Below are 17,054 nucleotides of genomic sequence, written 5' to 3'. Positions count from 1 at the left end.
CTTGATCATTGCTTTATAAGGCCAACTGTGTCATCGTGGGGAGCTCCAATACTTTTTTTGAAAAATAAGGATGGGTCTATGAGGTTGTGCATTGATTATCGTCAACTGAAGAAGTTGGCTATGAAAAATAAGTATTCGTTGCTGAGGATTGATGACCTATTCGATGAATTCTGAGGTGCTATAGTTTTCTCTAATATCAATCTAAGATTGAAATACTATCAGTTGCAAGTGAAGGAAGTTGATGGGCCGAAGACTGCTTGTAGTACTCGGTATGGGCAATACTAGTTTTTAGTGATACTCTTCAGTCTTACAAATGTTCCCACCACTTTCATAGACATAATGAATAAAGTCTTTCAACCCCATCTCGATCAATTTGACGTAGTCTTCATTGATGACATCTTGATTTACTCCAAGTCTAAGTTGGAGTATAAGGAACACTTAAGGTTAGTTCTTCAAACCTTACGTGAGAAACAACTGTATACGAAACTTAGTAAGTGATAGTTTTGGCTCTGAGAGGTGATGTTTTTGGGACATGTGGTATTTGCTAAGGGGATTTACATGGATTCAAAGAAAATGGAGGCTATCTTGGATTGGAAGCAGCCCAAGAATGTTAGTGAGATTCAGAGGTTTTTTATACTTGCTGGCTATTATTGGAGGTTTGATGAGTGATTCTCCTTGATTGCGGCTCTGATGACTAATTTATTGAGAAAGATTGCACCGTTTAAGTGGATTGATGAGCAGTAGGCTACTTTCAAGAAGCTTGAGGCAGTTCTAACTCAAGCACTTGTGTTGATCCAACTGAGTCTGGGAAAGATTATGTGGTCTACAGTGATGGTTCTCATTCCGATCTTGGTTATGTGTTAATGCAAGATGAGAAAGTTGTGGCCTATGCTTTGAGACAAATCAAACCACATGAGTGCAATTATTCGACACATGATCTGGAGTTGGTTGCTGTAGTTTTCTCTCTAAAGATATAGAGGCACTATCTTTATGGGGAGAAATGGATTGTCTATACAGATCATAAGAGTCTTACGTATCTCCTAACCTAGAAGGAGTTGAACTTAAGACAGAGATGTTGGATCAAAATTCTAAAAGACTATGACTGTACCATCGAGTACCATCTGGGTAAGGCTAATGTGGATGTAGATGCATTGAGTAGGAAGTCCATGTCTGAGTTGGGGGAAATGGTTGCTAGATTGAGTTTATCTGATGATAGGGGACTTCTTGAGGATTACATGTGTGACAAACCTTGATCAAGGAGATTAATTTGAAATAGACTTCAAATTCGTTTTTAGAGCCTCTTGTGAAACTCATTGAAGAGGGTAAAACTTCAAATTTCGTTTTTAACTCTGTTGGAGTTTTGTGTTATCGTGGGAGATTCTTTGTACCTTCTAATTTATAGTTGAGGTAGTCCATACTTCGGGAAGCGCATATTAGCCAATACGCTATGCATTCTGGAGGTAATAAGATGTATCAAGATCTTCATGAGTTGTATTGGTGGCCAGGACTTAAGCGTGATGTGACAAATTTTGTGGCATGATGCTTGACGTGCCAACAAGTCAAGGCTGAACACTAATTTCCTTCTGGTTTGCTTCAGACTATTCAAATCCCTCAGAGGAAATGAGAGTGTATTACCATGGATTTTGTTAGTGGACTACCTTTGACCCCATCTAAGAAAGATTCCATCTAGGTAATAGTTGATCTGTTGATAAAGTCCGCTCATTTTCTGCCAGTGTGCACCGATTATTCCTTGCAAAGGTTGGGTAGATTATATATTATTGAAATTGTCTATCATATCGAATCGGGATCCTCCTTTCACATCACAGTTTTGGAAGAGTCTGCATGAGGCCCTTTGTTTGAGACTAAATTTTAGTACAGCTTACCATCCGCAGTTTGATGGATAGTCTAAGAGAGTTATCCAAATTCTCGAGGACATGTTGTGAGGTTGTGTGATCGATTTATGGGGTAATTGGGCGGAACATCTACCACTTGCGAAGTTTGCATATAATAATAGTTTTTAGATGAGCATTTAGATGACTCCGTATGAGGCACTTTATGGGAGCAAGTTTAGGACACCTTTGTGTTGGATGGATTTGGGGAAAAAGAAAGTGTTAAGACCAGATCTAGTACAAGAGACTGATAACAATGTGAAAATTATTTGGGATAGGTTAAGGGCCGAATTAGATCGACAAAAGTCTTATTCCGACTTGAAGGGGAAGGATATTGAGTTCAGTGTGGACAAATGAGTCTTCCTTAAGGTTTCCCCTTGGAAGAAAGTTTCGATATTTAGCTGCAAGGGAAAATTAAGTTTGAGGTTCATTAGACCCTACCACATCGTCAAAAGAGTTGGGCCAATGGCAAATCAGTTGGAGTTAACTCCAAAATTGGATTGCATTCAAGATCTTTTCCATGTATCTATGTTGTGACAATATCGATTCGACCCTTCTTATGTGATCCTAGTTGAGGAGATTGACGTCCATCATGACTTGACTTTTGATGAACAACTAGTGCAAATTATTGATCGAGATGTCAAAATGTTGAGAAGGAAGGAAGTTCCACTTGTAAAAGTTTTATGGAGAAATCACGATTCCAATAAGGTTACCTGGGAGCCGAAAGACGTGATACGACAGTAATATCCTCACCTCTTCCCATTAGGTAAATTTTTAGGACAAATTTTTCTTTTAAGGAGGGTAGAGTTGTCATATCCTATATTTTTTATATTCTAGTGCAAAAACAAAAACAAGGAAAGGTGTAGTCTAGTGGTAGCAAGTCTCCTAAGCTATCTAGGAGCTCTCTAGTTCGAATCCCTTACTCCCATATTTTATTAAAATTTTTTCACACTTTTCCCATGTGCAAGTATTGTCATCCAACCCCATTTTTGCCTTAATTGGTTTGATTCCTTTCCCCTTTTATAGGTCAAACTTGCCATAAGTTGGGGAGCATGATCCCCTTTTATGCTCCTATGTTCTCTCTCCTTCCTTTAATCTCATCCTCGCCAAAAATCAAGTGTTAACCACCGCAAAACACCCTATTATCGTCCACCCCTCTCATTATTTCTCTTTTCTTTCTTTTTCCTATCATCTCCACTCCATTTTCTCTCCTTTTTGACAAAACAACCACTACCTTCAACTACCACCTAAAATTCCTCCACCACTAGCTATAGCTTCACCACCTCCATATCAGCATCCAAGGTTCTCTTCTTCCCCTCTCTTCTTTCAATCACTGCCCTTCACCACCACCGTCACCACCATGATCCATTGTGAACCACTGCGAACCACTGCAGGAAAACCTTCCTCCACCACTCCTTTTCTTTTCTCTTTTCTCTCAATATTATGACCGAACCCTCCCACTCTTTATATATATTTTCTCTCACCTTATTCGACCACCATTGCCGACACCATTTTTTCGTTGGGTTTCGATTTCCCCTTTTTCTTTCTATTTCAATCTCTCCCTTCCCTTCTAAGGATTCAATCATAATTATTTATTTTGTGACCAAGACTCATCAATCATATAATCCTTGTAGATTGTTAAACCTCTCCACTCCTTTGTCGAGGTTCGTCATTGATTTCATTGTGTTATCGAGTAGTGTAAGTACATGAGAGGCACTGAGAATTGTACATGAGAGGCACTGAGAATTTTTTTTCTCTTTATAATTTTCCATCATAGCCGAATGGTATAAGATACTTTCATTCTTCATGTGTTGACATCTTGTACCTATGTTTTTTGAAGGACCAAACGACGCCAATCTAGTAGAGTGATAACGAGGGCATTAGATCCAAGTTTTGATCTAAGGTAAGCTATTGGTGAGATCTATTTCAATAATCAACCTTTAAGTAATAAACCATATCCAATGGATCTATACTAAAATACATATTTGGTGCATTAGATTCACCTGCCGTGTTTAGATCCAAGTGAATCTTCTAATAGGATTATGATAATCGGATCTATAATATAAGGTGTGGGATCTAAATCTTAAATTTGAGTATAATATGTCACTTTCATTTTTAATAATATGTTGTTAAATAACTATTTGAGAGTACATAAAGTACTCTAAGAGGAGTTGAAGAGCTTATCAAAAGGAAATCCAAGTAAGTGATCTTAATCCTTTAGTTTCATGAAAATCATTATTTGTGATGTGACGATGTCATGTGTGCAAATCTCATCTCTATGTTATGTGATACATGGCTTAATTGATATGTTAATGATTTAAATATGTGTTATATAGATATGTGTGATGAGATCTAGAATTTAATATGAAAAATATATTAAAGCATGCTAAAGTGTATAAAAATGAATAATATGTGATATAAGAAAATGTGAGCATGTTTACATGCATACGTGTAAAATGGAGAAATATGAGTTATGTGAGATAATAAGCATGATCATGTGAAAAATGTGAAAAGTGAATTATATGTGTTAAGTTTGACAAATGGCCATATCACATGCATGGTGTGGGTCTTGTGAAAGGTGGAAGTTATGTGGTAGTTTATCTACAATTATGTGGTCGTTATCAGGAATTATGTGGTGGCTTGTTCACAATGTGTTATGTGGCTTTTATAGGCATATATGTGGTGCCTTGTCCACAAATGGTGTGTTATTGGATGGACGGGTTCTGGGCAAGTCGAAATTGGTGTGTAGCGAAAATGGGTAGGGAATTCTTCAAAATATGATTTGTTGCATAAGTATGTCACGATTTATTCATGTATGCATATTAGTGATGATCAGAGATTTCTGAATATGATATATATGTTATAATGGGCATGTTTAATTGATGTGTTGATATGCATGATATAATATTTTGTTAATCCCACACTGAGCTTGTAAGCTCATCCATCTTAGGTGTATGTTTTAAGTAATCCTCGTAATTAGGACTTAGATGTAGATTCTTGGTGATGCTCTCAGATATAATCTTTTTAATAAATTATGGACTTTATACCATTTAAAAATTTTTATCGACTTCGATTCGAGTTGGTTTTAATAACTTTTTTGGGACTTTATTTTAAATTATGGATTGTGGCATGGGGATTTTCCTTTTTGGACATGTTTGAATCATTGCATGGATTGTTATGTTGAGTATTCAGTTTTTAAATGAGCATTAAACGCTTTTAAGAAGTAATATCCATTGTAAATGAGTTTTTTTTAAATTAAGCTATACTATAAGTATTTTAAATAAAAGGAACAAATAATTTTATTTAAAAGATATGATATTTTCAAATTGAAATGTTTCAAGGACAAATGAATTTTTCTTATGAAAATGTTTTGGCCATCATCATGCCCCGTGTAATTTCTCAGATTTGGTCATAATATCTAGGCCCAGTTTGAGGGTTTATGATGTAAGCTCTTATGGATTTGCACTTGGAGGGACAACGCCAGGGCTACGCCAAAAGAGTGGCGTGGCGGCTATTATGCATATAGAGCAAATTGTTGGCGTGTTTGAGTTTGAGTTGTTTTATACAAGTCTTTTACATGGAATAATTATGATAAACCAGGATACCAAATCAATCATAGTGGTAAATAGATTCTTTGTGTATATTAATTAAATTTCCACCTGGCTCACACTTACGTATTTCATAGAAAAATCGTAATTAAACTGTGTAATTGAATGTAATTTGTATGAATAGAATTGAATTTCTTAACTACTTAAGTAGTAACACCCTAGGTTCAGATCCGGATCATCGAATCACGGTTGGGGTGTTACAGTTTGTATATTATTTTTAAATTGTTGATGTTTCCATTCAAACCTTGGTAAAGTAGCAGCTAATATGTGTCTTATATTTATAAATTTGTAAGAATTATATAAAGCTTTCGCCAAAATGTTTTAAAGTTAGTTTGATTTTAAGTAGTAACACACCATACCCGAATCCTATTTTAGGGTCGGGTCTGGCGTGTTATAGTCCGAGTATAAGGACTAAATTGAATAAAATAAAAACTATGCTTGGCTATGTATTTTGATGTAATTGAATGTAAACTGATGTTTCTATTATTAAATTATTGAACGGAGCTAAATACAGTGCTGGGACATCACGAGAGGAGGGAAAGACAAGAGCCGTAGACGAGTGATGAACGTTTCGGTTTGTACTTTTATGATTTGGGTTCAATATATATACATACATACATTGTAACAACCCATTTTTCAGTGGTGTCAGAAATAGTGGTTTCGGGGCCACTAAATTTGACGAGTAAGTTTGTAAATATTATTATTTAATATTTACGAGTCAAACATGGTTTTAAAAAGGTTTTTGATATAGTGATTTTTCTTATATAACCATTTTATTAAGTTTAAGTAGTAAGACCCTAAGGTCAAGTGATTTTAGAAAATAAGGTATCAGGACCTCATTTTTATAAACTGAGCTGTAAATATTTTTATAAATATTTATGGAGTGTCATTAAGGTGGTATTAAAGTTTTGTTCAAAAATTTTAACATTTCGATGGTTAATTAATTAAAAAGAACTAAATTGTAAAAGATGTAAAAATTGATTATTATTTGATTTGAGTGATCAATTAGTTAATTGAATAAAGGAAAAGGGACTTAAATGGTAATTAAACCATGGTAAAAGGTTCCAAGCGGTGGTATTATGATTAAATCCACTAGCTTTTGGATTAATTTTCTTTTAGTCCTAATTAGTTTTGGATTAAATTGTAAATAAGTTTATTTAGTAAGAATTTAATTTAATTGAAGGACCAATTGTGAAATGAAACCTTCTTTTGATGATAATTATGCCATATATTTATGTGATGGACAATTATGGTCATGAAATTGGTGTTTTATTTGTTTATTAACCATGGATAAAGTGGTAATTTGATAAATAAAATTAAAGAAAAGGTTAATTTGATATCAACTTTTTGGTTTCTTCTTCAAGAACCAAAAACACCATGGATGTTGAGATGAAGCTTTCGGCCATGTTTCATTTGATGCATGTAAGTCCGTTTTAGCCTCGTTTTTAATAATTTTTATATTTTTGAGATCGTTGCAACCAGGTCCAACTAGCCCGTACCTTTGCTTTTGAAACTGTTAAAGAATTTGAGTGTTGCCATTGATGAATCTAGTGATTTTAGATGTTAAATGATGAATTTGAAATATTATTTGTTTTTTAAAAGTATTTTATAAAGTGATTTTTGATGAATTTTCCAATTAGGGACTAAATTATTAAAATAGTAAAAAAGCAAGGATTAAATGTGAAATTGTTGCATAAGTAGGCTATGCTGTATGCCACAAGTATTCGGATAGGCTAAATTTTGGGTAAAAATGGTTAATTTGCTTGTGGTACGAGTCACAAATGCCCAACCAAAGCCCAAGAACGTGATGGGCTCAAATTACCACAAGGCCCAATAACGAGATCAAAGGCCCGAAAAATGTGTTCCAAACTAAATGGGACCATCCAGGAGTTCGTTAGCAAGGCCTTAGATGCATATACGAGAGAAAGAGAAAATCAAGATTCACTTTCTTGTTTTCAAGAAAATCAAGAAACTGAATCTTAGCCCAATCTTACTGTTTGGAGCGATTTCAAGAATCAAGAAAATCAAGATTTCAAATCTTGGAAATCTTGGTCCAAGAAACCAAATCTTGAAGCCAAATCGCATTGGATCTTCGTTACGAGCCTCAACGACCCAATTTCGGTAAGAGATGGAATACAAGCCCAAGTTCTTGAAGGCAAGGCCCAATAAGATGAGTCCAAGCCGAATCAAGAAGTCCTGATACGAGTCACAAAGGCCCAACCCAAGCCCAAGAACGTGATGGGCTCAAATTACCACAAGGCCCAATAACAAGATCAAAGGCCCGACAAATGTGCTCCAAACTAAATGGGACCATTCAGGAGTTTGTTAGCAAGGCATTGGATGCGTACATGAAAGAAAGAGAAAATCAAGATTCACTTTCCTATTTTCAAGAAAATCAAGTAACCGAATCTTGGCCCAATCTTGCTGTTTGGAGCGATTTCAAGAATCAAGAAAATCAAGATTTCAAATCTTGGAAATCTTGGTCCAAGAAACCAAATCTTGCAGCCAAAGCGCATTGGATCTCCGTTATGAGCATCAACGAACCAATTTTGGTAGAAGATGGAATACAAGCCCAAGTTCTTGAAGGCAAGGCCTAATAAGATGATTCCAAGCCCAAACAAGAAGACAAACCATACTTACTTGAAAATCAGGCCAAATTGTCAAAGTGGCCCAATTTGTAAAGTTTTATTTTTTAAATACTTAGTTTAAATTTTTATGTAGATATTCAGTCCAAGAGGTCCAATTAAAAGCCCTTGGCCGAATTTCCATTTAAATATTAAAATAATTAGGAGTTTTTTTTATTTTTAGTTTTCTAATTAGATTAGGAAAACACTTGAGAGGCCTATATAAAGGCTTGGCCGGCCACCTTGTTATTCACTTCTCAATTATATTAAAAATTTTAGATTTGTTTAAGTGCAGAATTCTCCTTGAGTTTTTCTCCAAGAATTCTCTCTTGAGTTTTCTTTAGAAGTTGTTTTAACAATCTTTTGATTGTGGGAGCCATCTTCAGCCTTCTTCTTGCCATTGATATTCCTTTGGAGGGGAGATTAGAGCCGTTTGAAGGGAGTTGTGATATCTTTCAGGATTTCAAGGCTTTTTAGGACTTATCTTTTAATTTCTTGCTGTCAATTTTTTCTTCTAAAATTTGCTTGTGTCGATTTTATTTAATCACTTTGTTTGCTGTTCTTGTTGCGTTTCAGGCGTTCCAAAGCATTCCAAATCTAATTCGCCCTCTTCTTTACTAAAGATCGGATCGCCCCTTTTGTTCTTGGCAGAAAAATTCGTTCAAAATCCCTTAATTCCTTGTTCTTGTCGATTTCTTCTTTTCAGATTTGGATTGTTTTGATTGCTGGAATTTTGGGGAAATTTAACTTGCTGTTTGTGTCTTTCTTTTCAGATTCGGCATATTGGAGTATTCTTTGGGGTTCAATTACATGTTCTTGATTTCCCAAGAACCTTTATTAACACTTATTCCTATTCCCAATTTGATTCTTTGCTGGTTTGGAGATTTTTATTTCAGATCTGGAAATTCAAAGTTCTAATCTTTAAGTTTCTGTTCGTTTAGAGCCTCGTAGGAGTTTTCTCTTGACTTGGCAACTCGATCTTGGTCTGCGCGCAACCGTCTATCATTTGGTGTTAGATTCTGGGCGTTTTGAGTGTTCTTGGTTGATTTCTAAACTAATATCTATTTTTTAAACTACAAACAGCAATTTTACCCAGAAAATTTTTCAAACAAAATTCATTTGAGTGGGTAAACATTGTCCGATTGATCTGAAATTTTACATACATATTTTTGGAACTGTTATTGAATATAAAAAAATATTTCCCGTAAAAAATTCAGTCGAAAAAGTCAAAAAATTGAAAAATACGAAATCCAATAAAAATTTAAAAAATGATTTAGCGGGTTGAGTTTGGTGCCCAAACTTTCCAGATAAAAAAATAAATATTTAAGGACATTTTAGATTTAATTTTGTGATTTTTGGAGATCGGGAACACCTCGAACGAAGTTGTCAAGTTACTCCACAGTTTTTCAGGTTTTTCTGGTTTCAGCAATTTTTATTGATTCTTAGCTGTAGGTTTTCATTTGTTTGCCTTTATTCTCCCTTTACACTATCTAACACCTTATTGTTTCTTGTGTTAGTAGGATTTTTAAAGTGTGCACAATTCTTCCTCGGTGCGACACAAATCAATTGGTGTCACGTCAGTTTTTTGGCATCCTAGTGCAAATTAGGATTCTTTGGTAGTTCGGTTCATACACTTTATAATTGGTTGTTATAGACTCTACTAAAGAACTCACAAGACTGAATTCTACCTCATTAAGAATTTGATTTTTTTCTTTTTGAATGATTACCGGTGAGGTTTGCTAACTTTTCTTTTGGAGTGTTGAGTGTTTATTTTGCAGGTCTTTGAAAATGTCTAAGGTTGGTCAAGGTGATAATGATCATAATGATGTCTACGACACATTTACAAAATTCCAACAACAGTTAGACGAACAAGCTACCTTACTCAGAACTTTGAGTGCTACTTTAAATGAGGTACGATTGAATCAAAAGCCTCAATATCGAGATCCAATTAAAGAAGATATGAATAACCAACCTCCTGCTCATTAGCGTGGTCCTCGGCCTGTGCCTAGAACTGACTCTGATTTTCATGATCGTGGGCAACCCTCTTTGGCAAAATCGAAGTTCACAATTCCCTAATTTCGTGGTAAGAATGATCCAGAAGCTTATTGTGAATGAGAATCAAAAATTGAACTTATGTTTCGATATTATAAATGTCCGGATGATGAAAAGGTAGCATTAGCAACACTGAAATTTTCAGATTATGCATTAAGTTGGTGGACTCAACTTAGGGTAAATCGTCATCGGAATTATGAAGGTGAGATTTCGACATGGGATGAATTGAAACAGATTATGCGTAAAAGATTTATTCTACCTCACTACTATAGAGAGATTAAAACAAAGCTTAGAAGACTTGTTCAAGGTAGTAGAACAGTGGATGAATATTTTAAGGAGATGGTGGTGCTCATTCAAAGGGCTAATGTGGAGGAGGATGAGGAAACAACAATGGTTCAATTTATTGATGGTTTGAATAGGCTGATAGCTAATACATTGAGGCTACAAACTTACATTGATTTGGAAGAAGCAGTTCATAAAGCCATTGAGATCGAGCAACAATTAAAGGAACAAAGGTTTGGTTCCTTCTCTACTTCACAATATTACCGAGGTAACAATTCCAATTCTGATTTTAAGAGTTCAAAATCACCTTTTGTTACTAATAAGTCTACTTTGAGTAATGGAAGTAAGCAATTAGATTGGAAAAAAGGGGCTCCTGTTAAAACGCAAACACCTTCTAAGCAACCCAATTCAGGTGATTCGAGTGTGAAGAGGACTCATGAGATTGAATGCTTTAAGTGCAAAGGGAATGGCCTTTATAGTAGGGAATGCCCTAACACGAGATTACTTCTTCTGAAAGATAATGGTGAGTACATTTTTGGCTCTGATAAAACAGATCCAGATATGCCGGAACTTATGGATGACAGTGATAATGACGGAGAGTTGGTCGAACCACCAAACGAAGGGGACTTTACTGATTTTCAATGCCTTGTAGTTTGCCAAACCCTTAACATCCAGATGAAAGATGATGACATCCAAAGGACCAATATTTTCCATTCTCGGTGTTTTATTAAAGGTAACTTATGTTCACTCATTATTGATAGTGGGAGTTGCTCGAATGTAGTGAGTAGCTATTTGGTGGATTCTTTAAAGTTGCCTTGTACCAAACACCCTAAACCATATCACCTTCAGTGGCTTAATGAATGTTCCGAAGTTAAAGTTACAAAATAGTCCTTGGTCACTTTTAAGCTTGGGAATTACGAGGATGAAGTATGGTGTGATGTGGTCCCAATGCATGTGACACACTTGCTCCTTGGACGGCCTTGGCAATTTGATCATGATGTTACACACCAAGGCAAGCTTAATAGATACTCTCTTGTGTTTAAAGGCCGAAAATTCACTCTTGCTTTTTTAACTCCCGGTGATGTATATAAAGATCAATTAAAAATGATGAAATTTTGTGAGGGGGTTAGGGAGAAAGGACAAATAAAAAAGACAGAGAGAAAAGAGGCTAGTAGTGAAAAAAGTCAAAATTTAAATGGCCCAAAGGTGAGTGAATCCACAAGTGGTAAAATGAGCGGAAAAAATTTTTTGGCAACAAAAAAATATGAGGAGAGCCCTACTCAATAAACAGCCTTGTATCCTTGTGAGGTTTAGGCAAAATTATTTATCTTTATCTAACATTAACGAAAATTTGCCTAGTGTGTTTCACTCTCTTTTGCAGGATTATGAGGATGTTTTTAGTGTGGCCCCTAAAGGTTTAGCACCTTTACGAGGGATAGAGCATCAACTTGACTTAGTACCCGGAGCTTCAATACCAAATTGACCAGCCTATAGATGCAATCCCGAGGAGACAAAGGAATTGCAAAGGCAAGTTGAGGAATTACTAGACAAAGGGTACATTCGTGAGAGCCTAAGTCCTTGTGCCGTTCCTGTCTTATTGGTACCAAAGAAAGATGGTACGTATCGAATGTGTGTTGATTGCCGTCCGATCAACAAAATAATGGTAAAGTATTGACACCCAATTCCTAGACTTGATGATATGCTTGATGAGTTACATGGTTCAATCATAGTTACTAAAATTGATTTGAAAAGCGGTTATCATCAAATTCGAATGAGGGAAGGGGATGAATGGAAAACAACCTTTAAAATAAAATTTGGATTGTATGAATGGTTAGTTATGCCTTTCGGCCTTACTAATGCACCTAGTACATTTATGAGATTAACGAATCATGTTTTAAGGCTTCATTTGGGTAAATTCGTAGTAGTTTACTTTGATGATATTTTAATTTACTCCAAGACATTAGATGATCATGTTTTCTATGTTAGAACCGTTTTGGATATTCTGCGAGCTAAAAAATTATTTGCCAACCTTGATAAATGCACATTCTGTTGTGATAAACTAATATTCTTAGGTTTCATAGTTAGTGCTCAAGGTATTCATGTCGATGAGGACAAAGTCGAGGCAATTAAGGAGTGGCCGACTCCTAAATTGGTAACTGAGGTGAGATCATTCCATGGTTTAGCTAGTTTTTATAGACGATTTGTGAAAGATTTCTCTACTATTGCTGCCCCATTAACAGAGCTGATAAAGAAATCAGTGGGTTCCAAATGGGGTGAAACCCAAGAAAAGGCTTTTCAGACCCTAAAAGCTAAGTTATATTCTGCTTCTCTTCTTAAATTACCTGATTTTTCTAATACTTTTGAACTTGAGTGTGATGTTTCAGGAATTGGAATTGGCACCGTTTTAATGCAAGATAAGCAACCTATTGCTTATTTTAGTGAGAAATTGAATGGTGCACAATTAAACTACTCAACTTATGACAAAGAACTATTGGCACTGGTTCGTGCACTTCAAGTATGGCAACATTATTTGCTGCCTAATGAGTTTGTCATACATACAGATCATGAATCCCTTAAATTGTTAAAGGGACAAGGTAAGTTGAGTAAACGGCATGCCCGATGGGTTGAATTCATTGAAACATTCCCTTATGTGATAAAATATAAAACAGGTAAAGATAATGTAGTTGCAGATGCTTTGTCTAGACGAGATGCTTTAATAACTACATTGAATGCTAAAGTCTTATGGTTTGAACATGTTAAGGAGTTATATGATGATGATGCTGATTTCGGCCATATCTATAACAACTGTGGACATACTGCTTTTCAAAAGTTTTATCTTGTAGACGGCTTTCTTTTTTGAATAAATAGGTTATGCATACCGAAGTGTTCCATGAGAGACTTATTGATTCATGAAGCCCCTAGTGGAGGTTTAATGGGACATTTTGGAGTGGCCAAAACACTAGACATCTTGCAAGAACACTTCCATTGGCCACATATGAAGAATGTTGAAAAGGTATGTTCCAAGTGCATTACATGTAAACAATCAAAATCTAAGGTAATGCCTCATAGCCTTTACACTCCTTTACCGATTCCTACTTCACCTTGGATAGACTTATCCATTGATTTTATTCTAGGTTTGCCTCGAACTAAGAAAGGAAGAGATAGTATATTTGTTGTTGTTGACAGGTTTTCAAAGATGGCACATTTTGTTCCTTGTCACAAGACAGATGATGCTACACATGTGCCAGACATATTCTTCAAAGAGGTGGTAAGACTTCATGGCATCCCTAAAACAATTGTTTCTGACAGAGATGTCAAATTCCTTAGCCCCTTTTGGAAGGTATTGTGGGGTAAGCTTGGTACGAAATTACTTTACTCTACTACATGTCACTCCCAAACTGATGGCCAAACTGAAGTAGTTAATCGAATCTTAGGAACATTATTATGATCTGTTGTGGGAAAGAACATTAGAAATTGGGAAGAATGCCTACCATTTGTTGAATTTGCATATAATAGATCTATTCATTCTACAGCTGGTTATTCTCCATTTTAAATTGTTTATGGTTTTAACCCACTAACAGTACTTGATCTTGCGCCATTACCACTTGAACACATTGTTAATCTAGATGGCGAACAGAAAGCTGAGTTGGTGAAATCCTTACATGAGAAGACTAGGCAACGAATAGCCAAAACAAATGACGCCAACACCAACAAAGCAAACAAAGGGCGTAAACCGGTTATCTTAGAACCCGGAGATTGGGTTTGGGTCCATATAAGGAAAGAACGATTTCCTACCAAAAGAAAGACCAAGTGTGACCCAAGGGGCGATGGGCCTTTCCAAGTACTCGAGCGGATCAACAACAATGCCTATAAAATTGATCTCCCTGGTGAGTACAATGTAAGTTCTACCTTTAATGTGGCTAACTTATCCCCATTTGATTTTTCAGATTCGAGGACGAATCATTTTGAGGAAGGGGGAATGATACGAGTCACAAAGGCCCAACCCAAGCCCAAGAACGTGATGGGCTCAAATTACCACAAGGCCCAATAACGAGATCAAAAGCCCGACAAATGCATTCCAAAATAAATTGGACCATCCAGGAGTTCGTTAGCAAGGCCTTAGATGCATATACGAGAGAAAGAGAAAATCAAGATTCACTTTTTTGTTTTCAAGAAAATCAAGAAACCGAATCTTGGCTCAATCTTGCTGTTTGGAGCGATTTCAAGAATCAAGAAAATCAAGATTTCAAATCCTGGAAATCTTGGTCCAAGAAACCAAATCTTGCAGCCAAATCGCATTGGATCTCCGTTATGAGCCTCAACGACCCAATTTCGGTAAGAGATAGAATACAAGCCCAAGTTCTTGAAGGCAAGGCCCAATAAGATGAGTCCAGGCCCAATAAGATGAGTCCAAGCCCAATCAAGAAGTCCACCCCTACTTAGTTGAAAATCAGGCCAAATTGTTAAAGGGCCCAATTTGCAAACATTTCAATTGTTTAATTTAATTTTAGACTTTAGAAATATTATATGTTAAAATTCGGCCCAAGCAGCCCAATTAAATGCTTGGCCGAATTTCCCTTTTATTTTTTGTTAATTAGGTTTTATTTTAAGCGTTCCTAATGAGATTAGGACTAGTATAAGGCCTATTTAAAGGCATGGCCGGCCACCCTTGTAACTCACTAGAATTACATTGAAAATTTTAGATTTGTTTTGAGTGAAAATTCTCTTGAGTTCTCCAAGAATTTTCTCTTAAGTTTTCTTTAGAAGTAGTTTTAACAATCTTTTTGATTGTGGGAGCCATCTTCAGCCTTCTTCTTGCCAATTGATCTTCATTGGAGGGGAGATTAGAGCCGTTTGAAGGGAGTTGTGAAATCTTTCGGGATTTCAAGGCTTCTTAGGACTTTATCTTTATTCTTTTGCTGTTCATTCTTCTTTATTAAATTCTGCTTGTGCCGTTTTGTTGAATAATTTGGGATTAATTGTTCTTGTTTCATTTCAGCCATTCCAAACTTCAAGATCTGATTTGGCACTTCCTTGGACATAAAGAAACAATTTTTATTCACAAAAATTCCCCTTTTCTTGCCGTCCAATCCCTAGAACTAGTGTCCATTGATTTCACAATCTGTTTTTAATTTAGTTGCTGTTTTGTGTTCGTTGATAGTTTCGACTGATTGGAAGTTAATCTTGGGGCCTAATTTCGTGTTCTTGGCTTCCAAGAACATCTATTCATAAGTGTTTTGATTCTTGGCTGTTCTTTATTGATTTGGGGATTTTTAGTTTCCAGATCTAATTGATTCTAATTAAGTTTTGCTATTTTGTTTTCAGATCTGATCGTCTAGAGTTTTCATAGGAGTTTCTGTGACTTGACAACTCGATCTTGGTTCCCGTGCAACCCTCTATCAGCTTGTTTTGGGCTTAGTGACTAAATTGAATAAAAGTAAAACTTTAGGAGTAATTTTGTAAAAATGTCAAAAATGACCAAATTGCATGAAATTAATTTTTTTATTGTATAAATTAATATATTGAATGGAATTATTAATTTAGATCAAGATTGGGCGGAAAAATTAAGGAAAATGGAAAATTAGCAGAATACCCCTAAACTTTGGTATTTCTGCAATTTAGCCAGGTAAGTTAGTATGAACTATATTATGTATAATTTTGATTAAATTGAATGTTAATATATGATTTTATTGAAAATGAATCAATATATATATGTTATTATACAAGTTATCATGTTGTGAGACGACGTACATTGAACGACGTACGATGATTATTGAGATCTGTTTGAACCTTAGGAATATATTGGATACAAATGACATGTCATTAGGGTTACAGTGTTTCGGGTGCTGGTCCTAAACGTCCTACCAGTGGCTGAGTTTCTGGCATGTGTTGCGATTACTTGACAGCTTGTGTGAGCAGACCCAGGTACCATGTTTCAAGTGTTGGTCTTGAATGTCCTACCAATGGTTGAGGTCTAGCATTAGTTGCGGGTACTCGATAGCTTGTGTGAGCAGCCTCATGTAGCTTACATTCCGACCAATAGCTTGTGTGAGCAGACCCGTTTTACAGCTCGTGATGTAATCCGACTCGGTAGGTTGAGTCGAGTCGTCTTAGTTGCTCGATAGTCAACGAGGAAGTATCTTTCAAAGACTTATTTTTGGATAAATAATAGGATAACGGATATAAATAAGATTGAAGTAGGTAATTATAATCTTAGATAGGTATGGTTAACAGCGGAATTATAGATAGAAAAATTTTGATAATGGATGGGAATGGAATTTGAACTTAAGCATCAAGATCGAACCAACACTATAAAAGTGTGACCCGAGACTTATATGGCTTAAGGTGATTTTACGATAGAAGAAAAAGGACCTTGACCTATTACCTAAAGAGGTAGGAACCAAAGGTATCAAATTAAGAGAATCGGGTTGACACCACTGACAATCAGATAAGTCAAGCGAGACTCAAAAGAAATTTGGAGAGGAGAAATCTTACAAGAACTCAAAGTTTAATTAGTTTAAAATTTGATCAAAGATTCTTCAAATGTTTACAAGAAAGCTATTTATAGACACAAAGATGACTACTCAAATTCGGCATCT

General features: G+C 35.7%; 1 protein-coding gene across 1 annotated transcript; it reads left to right on the top strand.

The window, feature by feature from the left end:
* The first annotated feature begins 558 nt into the window (after positions 1 to 558).
* LOC107887660 (uncharacterized) lies at positions 559 to 1,253 on the top strand. The gene is made up of 3 exons (XM_016811903.1): positions 559 to 656; positions 770 to 953; positions 1,050 to 1,253. The coding sequence occupies exons 1-3, from the start codon at positions 559 to 561 to the stop codon at positions 1,251 to 1,253; spliced, it is 486 nt and encodes a 161-aa protein (XP_016667392.1).
* The last annotated feature ends 15,801 nt before the right edge of the window (positions 1,254 to 17,054 follow it).

This window comes from Gossypium hirsutum, chromosome D03 (assembly GCF_007990345.1).
Source record: "Gossypium hirsutum isolate 1008001.06 chromosome D03, Gossypium_hirsutum_v2.1, whole genome shotgun sequence".
Classification (NCBI taxonomy): Eukaryota; Viridiplantae; Streptophyta; class Magnoliopsida; order Malvales; family Malvaceae; genus Gossypium; species Gossypium hirsutum.
This window is presented reverse-complemented; position numbering and strand designations above follow the sequence as displayed.

Bases quoted from the DNA above. Each gene is read 5' to 3' on its own strand.
- LOC107887660 (XM_016811903.1), top strand. From the start codon at position 559: ATGGATTCAAAGAAAATGGAGGCTATCTTGGATTGGAAGCAGCCCAAG. The intron at 657-769 runs GTTTGATGAGTG...AGCTTGAGGCAG, and splicing joins CTTGCTGGCTATTATTGGAG to TTCTAACTCAAGCACTTGTG. The intron at 954-1,049 runs GTAGTTTTCTCT...CTCCTAACCTAG, and splicing joins ATGATCTGGAGTTGGTTGCT to AAGGAGTTGAACTTAAGACA.